This window comes from Canis aureus, chromosome 29, assembly GCF_053574225.1.
Source record: "Canis aureus isolate CA01 chromosome 29, VMU_Caureus_v.1.0, whole genome shotgun sequence".
Classification (NCBI taxonomy): domain Eukaryota; kingdom Metazoa; phylum Chordata; class Mammalia; order Carnivora; family Canidae; genus Canis; species Canis aureus.
In genome coordinates this window covers 11843515-11853224 of record NC_135639.1, presented here as the reverse complement: position 1 = coordinate 11853224, position 9710 = coordinate 11843515, and the positions used below count along the sequence as shown (strand labels likewise).

At 48.9% G+C, this 9710-nt stretch overlaps 1 protein-coding gene across 3 annotated transcripts in view; it reads left to right on the top strand.

The window, feature by feature from the left end:
• The first annotated feature begins 3491 nt into the window (after positions 1–3491).
• The window catches only part of GRK5 (G protein-coupled receptor kinase 5), a 212070-nt gene continuing 205851 nt past the window's right edge, over positions 3492–9710 (top strand). Inside the window, exon 1 of one of the 3 annotated variants that reach the window (XM_077877441.1) lies at positions 3492–3803. In XM_077877441.1, coding sequence (XP_077733567.1) covers positions 3752–3803 — 52 coding nt within the window. In that variant the 5' untranslated portion in view covers positions 3492–3751. Of the gene's footprint in view, positions 3804–4137; positions 4158–9710 lie in introns of those variants that run through there. The other 2 variants (XM_077877442.1, XM_077877444.1) reach the window with 2 other exon arrangements.

Below are 9710 nucleotides of genomic sequence, written 5' to 3'. Positions count from 1 at the left end.
AGTGTAACTGGCAACTACATACTTCCAATCCCACTGTCAGCGCTCATTTCTCCTCTCTGGGAATCTTCCTTGGTGCCTGAAACCATTCTTCCTCTCTGTTTCCAGAGTCCTTGTGCATGAGCCCAAGATTATTCTTACTCCCTTTTATCTCGGTAGTCTTCCAGTTTGCTTTCCTTCCCAGTGGCAGGTTCTCCTGGGAAATCGCTGTTGTATTCCCTACAGTGCGTTGGCGCATAAAGGTAAACTCTGAAGAAGCAAAGAATAAACAGGAGAATGAAAGACAGTTCTCCAGCTGTTTCCTGATGATTAGAAAGCTGTGAGACCAGGGAAGGATTGAAAACTCCAGATTCGGTACTATTCAGAAGGCCAGTTTGATTATTTAGGCAAAAGCAATCTATATTTTCTGGACAAAGATAAGTTTGTGACTTTCCTGAATAGTTGATTTCTAGTTACAAGAACTGTGACCAAGCAGCATCAGAAGAGTAAGATTCCCTGGTTCTTTTGCATTTCCAGTTCAGCTGATCTTGAGTGGATCTGGAAGTTAGTATTTGACATATTCCCATCTCTCTCAAACTCACTGGCTTTTCCATTTGGATTTGTATTCTTGCTTTCAGCCGGCAAGATTCTTACCTATTGATATTTAATAGCATGCTCTTTCTTGAATCAAACCCATTTCTCTAGAGGACTGCAGTTGTTAATGCAGTTAATTGAAAGGAATGGGGCTATAATGGTGGAATTATAGGAAGCTATAATGATGCAATGGAAAACCCCCTTAAGTCTTAATCACTTAGCCAACTGCCTGCTTTGCTTTCTTACAATACAATTTAACTTCACTCTGGCAGCCAAACAGGATAATTGCAGCCAAGTTCTGCTGGCTAGCCTGAGCTAGCCAGAAATTAAGTGCATAGACTCTGAGTCAGACTGCTAGGTTCAAATCCCACATCTTCTACTTCTTCGTTCTGCGACCTTAGGCAATTTATAAAACTTCTCCTAACCTGGTGACTTTATCTATAAAACAGGGCTATGTTCTCTCTACCTCATCCGGATGTTGTGTTCAATGAAATAATCCATGTAAAGCACTCAGCATAGGACCTGGCCCAGAGTCGGATCCAGTAAATCAAGCCATTATCATTCCATCCTCCCATTGGAATGTCCTAATTTCCTCGCAGAGGCGCAGATACTTAAAGTACAACCATTTATTTTGCAGGCAGGATGTATTACCACATAGCAGAGAAAGTAGCTAGGCTTTCACTTGCTAAATGACCATGCAGAACCCACTTATTCTATCTGGGTCTGTTTCACATCTGTTAAATGAGGGGGGACAAGCGGGGTTTTTCAGAGCTGCAAACTCAAATGTCTATCTGTAGAGGCCAGTTAGGTAAAATGAGGCAATCACTGAGGATTTGGGCTGGGTATAAGATAACAGAATGGTGGGGGGGGGGGGGGCTGTGGTTAACTGTAGACCTTTGCTACTGAAAGTGTGGTCCACTGACCAGCAGGATTGATAGAACCTTGGTGTTTGTTAGAAACAGCAGAATCTCAGGACCGACGTAGTGAAACAGAATCTGCGTTTTAACAAGATCCCTAGGTGATCTGTGTGCATATAAGTTTGAGAAGGCTGCTGTGGAGCACATACTATCTAAAGGCATTCAACTTTAGTTGGTTTTGCATTGCTTTGGCCACAGAAACTTTGGGCTGCAACAGGCCTTAGGCCACCAGTTAGCGGCCAGTGACCATTGTAGTTGGTGAGCTCTAGGATTCTTTCAGAAATACCCTATCATTATAAGTTAGGGCTCCGGGCACGTGGATATATAGCCAAGACTAAGCCTGCGTTGCTTAGGACAATGATTCCTAGAGGGGAAGTTCCTAAAAAGTCATCTGCTCAGCTCCCTGCCTTCTGGCAGGCGACCTGTGGTTGCCCCCACGGTGCAGACAAGAGAAGTGAGGCCCAGGGAGACCCGCTGACCCAAGTCCACACCCCGGGAAGTCGTGGTGGTGGTAGGTATATGGCATCAGGAACAAGACCATTCTGTGCTGCTAAAATCTGCAACCGTCCTGGTTTGCAAGGCTTGGAAAGTCCACGGATTTCTGTATGTTCTCCAACGTGTAGTAATTGTTCCTCGCTTCTGCCGGCACCTCCCTGCCACTTCCTGGCAGCCCTGGGGACACAAGGTTTCCTCCTTTTCGGCCGAGCGAGCGGGCCCAGCGCCGGCCTGGGAGCGGATATCCGGCCCGGCCCGGCCCGCAGGACGCGGAGGAGGCAAAGGCCTCATTGTTCTTGGGGCGGCCGCCCCTCCCCCAGCCTGCAGGGCTCGCGCACCCCGGGGCACCCAGGGCCCGGGCCCACGACTGGGACCTTCGAAGGAAGCCAGGAAGGGGGGCAGAGAGTAGACCTGAGGTCTGGGGCTCAGAGCACACTGCGGAAAGGCGCTCGGAGCCCCCAGGTCAATAAACCCGGATTCGCAAACGTATTTCCAACACGGGCTCGGCGCGGTCCCCCGTTACCGCTCCCCCCTGCTGACTTGGGCGGTTCCGCGTGCGCTCTCGGGAGTCGGGATGTCGGACCGCAAGGAGGGCTGCGAAGGTGCGGGCCCCGCTTGCCGGAAGGCGCTGCGTCAGCACAGCGAGCCGCGTCCCACGCCCGCTGCCCCGGGGGCCCGCCAGGCGCGCGGGGGCGGTCCCGAGCCCCGGGGGGCGCGGTCCGCGTGGACCCGCCGCCGCGCCGCCAGCCCTCGGCCGCCAGGGGGCGCTCGCGCCGCGCGGCCGCCAACGCGGGCCCCCGCGCCGGGTCGCCGCCGACTCGCAGACCCCTTCGCGCCCTCGGAGGAAACAAAGTGCACCTTTGTCAGCGCCCCGGCGCGTGTGTGCGTGTGAGGCGGCGCACACCGGCCGGCCTCAGCGTGCGTGGCCCGCCAGGCTGACTTTCCTCCAGCACAGCCCGGCCCGGGGGCGCGGGACCCGCACCGGCTCCTGCGGGAACGCGGCGCTTCGCCCGCCGCCGCCGCCGCCGCCGCCGCCGCCGTGGCCTGCGGACTTCGCTTTCCCCGCTCTCGGCAAGGCGGGAAACGGGCCAGAGGGATCCCGGCCTCGGGACGGGGGGCTCCGGCTCGGCGGGGCCGCTGCTCCTCGCAGCCCGGCGCCCCCAGCCTCCCCGGGCCGCGCCCGCCTCCAGTCGGGGTGCGGGTCCCGGGGCAGGTTTCCGACTCCCGCCTCCGAGCGCCGCTCCGGCTGCAGCGCAGCGCGCCCGCGGGACTACAAGTCCCAGCAGGCCCCGCGCCACGAGCGCCGAGGCAGGAGGCGCGGCCCTCCCGGCGCCTGCGCAGTGCGACCACCCGAGCCCGCTAGTACCACACCCCCGGGAGGGACGGAGGGGAGGCAGAAGCATCCGAGGCATTAAAGCATCCGAGGGAGCCGGAGGGGTGGAGAATGGAGTGACAGAGAAACGCGGAGGGTGGGGGGTGGGGGGGAGAGTGTTGAGGGAGGGGGGAGGGGGGACACAGAGGGAGGAAGAAGCGGCGGCGGCGGCTCCTCTTTGCAGAGGGGGAAACTCCGAGGGATAAGAGCAAGAATAATGCGGTAGGCGAGGCGGGCTGCTCGCTCCCGGCTCCGGCTCCGGCTCCGGCTCCGGCCCCGGCCCCGGCTCCGGCGGCAGCAGCGGCAGCCCGAGCAGCGGCAGCACCCCCAGCAGCGGCAGCACCCCCAGCAGCTGACAGCCCCGCCGGCAGGCTCCCTCGCTGACCGCCGACTGTCAATGGAGCTGGAAAACATCGTGGCCAACACGGTCTTGCTGAAAGCCAGGGAAGGTAAGAGGCAGGGCTGGTGCGTGGCTGGCGCGCTCGCCGCGGGCTGGGGCCGTGCGCGTGCGGGATGCCCGCGGGGAGTTGGTCGCCGGCAGGACCCCCCGCCCCGCTGCCCTGCGGACGCTTCGCGGTCCCTGCCCTCGGGCTCCGAGAATCTGGACTTGGGCAGAGAAGGAGAAACGCAGAGGTTGCAGGGATTCGGATGCTAAAATCTCCCGTGGTTTCCGGCTCTAACCTTACAGACCGTGCGTGCCATCTCGGCAGCTGTTGAAAGGTCAGTTGGAAAAGCCTTCGTTCAGGAAGAGACGGGCAAACATGCAAGCGAAATAGCTTTTCGAGCCGGCCCGGGATGCTTCTGTGAGTGTGAACTGGTGTGTGTGTTGGGGCGAGTGTGTGTGGGGGGGTTGGAATTAGCAGAAGCCAAGTCTTTGCTTGCGCAGGCTGAGTTGATATAGGCTATTGCTGGAAACCATCCGCTGGGAATGTTTCTTAGGGAAATCCCGTCGTGTGGAAGGAAGCCTTTTAAAGGCAAAGTAAGATGTTAAGGAATTAGCCTGTTCGTAGAATTACCGGAGAATGGCTGTACGGATCACCTAGAAAATAATTCAGAATTTCAGAGGTGGGTTCTCTCCCCCCCCACCCCCTCCCGCCTTGATGATGGGAATTGTCTGATCTGAGTTCAGTTAAAAAGGTAAGTGTGCTGAGTGCTTAGATGCGTTTTGGGTGCAAATTATTAAGATTTCCTGCATTTCGCTGGCAGGAAATATCGTCAAAACGAAGTGGGTAGGAGCCTAAGTCAAAGCTGTAAACACACATTTTGACTCCTTCTTGAGATGAAGAGAGAGAGAGAGAGAGAGAAAGAAAGAAAAAAAAAAAAAGTAGCCCGGAAACTTAGATGCTTCCCAAAAATGATTGCGTGTAAATATACATATTTAGGAACACCTGGAATTTATGTGACATCTCTTTTGCCAAGATTTGAGCTCTGGCGTGCAGCCGTTTTACAAAAAGGGGAAGTGGTTTTTTCCCTTTCATGGGAGGAGGCTTTATTTGACACCCAAGGTGAGAAGGCAGCCTAAGTAAGGTCTCGGCTTCAGAAGGATACTCAGGGAGCAAGCAGTCCACGAAAATGCTTTACCTACTTAATATTTTCATTCACTCACTTTGATGAATGAAGGGAGAATTTCTGGCTAGCAATAAAACGATTCATGTTTACCCAGCCAGTTCCATCACCTTGTGGCTCTGTACACGCTGTGCGGGTGGGTGGGTGATGCACAGCCCAGTAACTCGACCCAGCGTTCGCGTCGTAATTTCGTCGTCACTTGTCGCCCTAAAGCAGCTGCCTGGAAGGTTTGCTTTGCAAACCCCAGCAGAGTTTAAAATATGCAGGTCCGACCATGTGTCTCCCCCCCGCCCCCCCCAACCCCCCACCCCCCCATTGCTCAGCTCTGGTGTGAACAGACTTGTAGGAGTGGCTGTTACTTGGGAACTTCAGGTTTCTAAGGCCTGAGTTGTTGTTGTGTTTTTTTTTTTTTTTTTTTTTCTTTTGACCTAACCTGGCATTTTAGCGAGCTGGATCAAGGTGGGGACTAGTGGGCTCTCCCCTGGACTGGGCTGTGCGTCCGGGAGGGAAAGCGGAGAAAACAGCCCCCTGTTTGCAGCCTTTGCAACCGCCACCTAGTGGCGGGACTTGGTTGTATCGCTTAGGGCTTGAGGGCTGGGAAAGTTTTCCACCCTCCCTCCATTCTGAAATTATTTCTTGGGAAATCACTGGATACGATGGTGCTGGAGGCTTTGCAAGTTTCACCGGTTTCTCCTCTAAGGAGGAATCCTCTCCCTTAGATTTGGTGCTCTACACGTTCGTTTGCTTGGGCCATGCTTTCTTCTGCCCTCAGCATTTGGTTGCTTTTTAAAAAATGTTTTGCTTGGAGTTGGCAAAATGTTAATCAATTTTCTCTCCCAAATTGGTCTCTCTAGTTTTTGTTTTTTGTTTTTTGTTTTTTTTTTTTCCACTGCCTGATATGTTTGCTTGGCAGGTTAACAAATTGTTTTTTACGGAACACTAGGGAAGAGAACAGCAGGCTGGAAGCTTATATAGAATGACTGAATTACAGTGATTAAAAGTGCTGGAGAATGTGCCTTTCACTTCCTTTGCCTTTGAAAGTCTTTTCAGTTTCTCTTGGAGAGTTTGGTAGTCATCTCATGGTGAAGAAATAGCTTTGGACGATGCCTTTGAAATGGAGAGGGCCTTGTCTGTAAGGAAAGGGAGAGACTGACATGTGAATGAGAAAAATTAATCACTGACATGGAAACTTCATCTTTAAATTTGCATTTCTCCCCAGCTTTCTTTCTTACAATTAAAGAGAATCCCCATTTTTTTAAAAAAAAGATTTAATTTATTTATTCACGAGAGACAGAGAGAGAAAGAGAGAGGCAGAGACACACGCAGAGGGAGAAGCAGGCTCCACGCAGGGAACCTGACACAGGACTCGATCCCGGGTCTCCAGGATCACACCCTGGGCCAAAGGTGGCAGTAAACCGCTGAGCCACCGGGGCTGCCCAAGAATTCCCAGTTTTAAATGTTTCTACTTTCTTCTTCTTGGGTCTTTATTAGAGATTCCAGCACATGTATTCTAGTTACTGTGGAAGTTTTTAGAAATAAAAAAAAAAGAAAACCTTTTTCTTTTCTTTTTCTTTTCTCGGTTACCATATTCTTGAAGTTATTCATTTAAATTAAGGAATTCTCCAGAAAAATCATATCATCCAAAAAATCAGAAGTGAAAACATTCAGTCAATTTAGTGAAATCTCAAATGTAAAATTTATGGTATCTTGAATAATCTGAGTTGTTTAGAATGTTTAAAAAGCCCTTCTTAACTTCATACTCTTATGAAAGGTCACAGATGAGAAATATAATGGGCGTATGTGAAATTTAATTTACTTCACTTAACAAAATACACTGTAAACAATTTAAAATAAGGCTTTCAAGTACAAGTCACATTTGTCCCCAACAATAGAGGAACAGGACTTGAAGAAAGACAGACTCACTTTGCAAATGCTATAAACAAAATTGTAGTTGTCCATGTTGGTGGGTAATTTTGGGGCTGATATTTCATTATTATTATGCATTCTTAAAGGCAGATGGCTTCTTAGTTCACTGTAAATTCAGATTTTTACCATAATAAAGTACGTATAAAGGGAAAAGATGAATATATCAGTAAGAGAGAAAAATCTGTAAGTGGGTTAGAGTAAAATGAGTCATTGTTAATCATTATAAAACATAGCAAACAACCTTTGTGAAGGTTGTTTTGAAATAAGAAAAGATAGATCTAGATAATCTAGGTTCAAAATTTTAAACCACCCAAATGTATCTTGTGGGCTGTGTATTTGTCCTTGTCTCATGAGAAAACACTGACTTGATCACTCTTAGGGACTTTAGATTACTCTCCTAAAAAGTGGTTCAGGAAAAAAAAGAAGTGGAGACTGAATTCATGCCAATTTATGGAAATGAGCTAAGTGATTAAGCATTTAATGAAAAGAGACCCAGATTAACTATATCTATCTATCTATTTACATTTTAGAATCCCAGAAAATTGGCAAGCAAGCTGGTGTTGAAATAATAGTGAGAAAGAGTGTTTGCAGAGCGTCTTTTGTGTGTTTCTTTTGGGTTTTACTGTTGCAGTGAAGGTTTTTATGTTTTTCTCATATTCCAGATCTCTTGCCTCACTCTTGAGTGGAACCATGGTGAGAAGCAATTTTGCAGGGGCTCACCTTTCCTCACAGGCCAGTCATAGCCATAGCTGATCAATAAAGATGACAGAGGAAGTATTGATCACATTTTCCTTGGCATTTCCTGAGCATCCTAGCAGGCACCAAGCACAGGAACCCAGAAGTCAGAAATGTAATGACTTTGCCATTGGTCACAATTGCCGAAAAGCAGCAAATATAGGAACTTTTCTCTCGGATAACTCTGTGGCTTGTGGGCCTGGAGCTCTCTGATGATTGCAATTAGGGGCCTGGGAAAAGGTGCAGCTCTGTGCTGGCAGAGGCTAGGGATGGTAGGAGGCAGGGAACCTACATCCAGCCCGTGAGGGGCAGGCTCTGCTGGGACAGACTCAGCATTCCACAGCAGGGCTCCAAGCCCGAGCTTCCTTCCCTCTTTCCCTTGTACCCTCAGCTCGCGATGATGAAATGACACGTCAGTGTATTTCATTATTAGAACCCTGGAATGTCTCTGAAGCTTACAGCCTCCTTACTGCCACCGGCAGGCATACTTCTCCCACCCCGTGCACTTCTCCCTCCAATCTCACTGTGTGGGAGAGCTTCAGCGGTCACCCAGGCTGGGAGCTGCCTGGCCCTACAATGCCATTAAATGAAACTGCCTTTTATTTTTTCTACGTTTCTTTTTAAGTACTGATGACTTTGAGGTAGAGAAACCAAAAGCAATGTTTTCAGAAGGCCTTGCTCTCTTACAGAAAGATTTCAAGTGATGATTTTAATTAATTGAGCGGCCTATTTTTTAAAAAATCATCAGATAAATGCCCACAAGACTCTTATCTGTCAGTAGCTTGGCGGCTTCTTGTCAGATTCTAAACTCCAAAAAGCTTGATTCTTGCAGTGCCCAAACGAATCCTTGTTTAAATGATGTCTTCAGAAGCTGTAACTGTTGTAGTGGCTTGATAAACGGTACCCTTTGGGTCTGGGCTGAAGACTTCAGAAATGTCTAAGTGGACTCAGGAAAGAGCCCAATATACAGCCAAATTCACCTTTTCCAAGGGCTATTCAGCCTGTACCTGGGAGCTTCCAGTGTTCTTGGGAAACCATCCAGGACTGTGGGCAATATTTATTTTTACTTCATTTTATTTCTTAATTTCTTAAGTGGGCTCCATGCTGGGCTCCCAAAGTGGAGCTTGAACCCAGGACCCTGAGATCAAGACCTCAGCTGAGACCAAGAGTCAGATGCTTAACCGATTGAGCCAACCAGGTGCCCCTGTGGGCAATATTTAAAGTTAATATTTGTTGCCAAGATATTTGTGGCTCAAGGTAAAGCATTATAATATCTAGATACATTTTGAAATAAAAACAGTCTTATGGTCACAAAAGGATATCACCACAGTCAACCATGCAATGGGGCAGAAACTTAAGATCACCATAGACAATGACCCCAAACAGGTGACCCCATAGGAAAGGAAATCAGGAGGGGCGCCTTGGGTGACTCAGTTAATTAAGTAGCTGGCTCTTGGTTTTGGCTCAGGTCAGGATCTCAGGGTCGTGGCATTGAGCCTTGCATCAGCTGGGAGTCTTTTGGGGATTCTCTCCCTCTATCTCTCCTCTGACTCCTGTTCTCTCTCTCTCAAATAAATAAATCTTATGAAAAAAAAAAAAAAAAAAAGGAAACCAGGAGTTTCTCCAGTCCTGCTCTCCCCACCCCCGCACCTCACACCAAAATAGAATAGTGAAGATAAAAAGTTTTAAGATGTGATTTTAAGATGATTAAAATGGATTATGCGGGCTTAGATAATAGGAGTGGTTTCTACTTTAAAACACATTTTGTACTACTTCAGTGAAAAATTGTATTTAAAAATACCCTAAAGGCTGAAAAGATTTTAACCAATAAATCAAGCTTCTCAAAATTGATCATTTTGGGGTGAAGACTATGTTCCATTTAGTACCATCCAAACACTGGAGGATGCCCTTCACTTTGTATACCACATGCTATGTTTTAAAAAGAAGGCAGTTAACCTCCTGACTAGACCATACCATCCCCACCTCAGTGTCTCATTTAGGGGAAACCATTCTTTTTTTTTTTTTTTTTAAGACTTTATTTATTTATTCATGAGAGACACACACAGAGAGAAGCAGAGACACAGGTAGAAGGAGAAGCAGGCTCCATGCAGGGACCCTGATGTGGGACT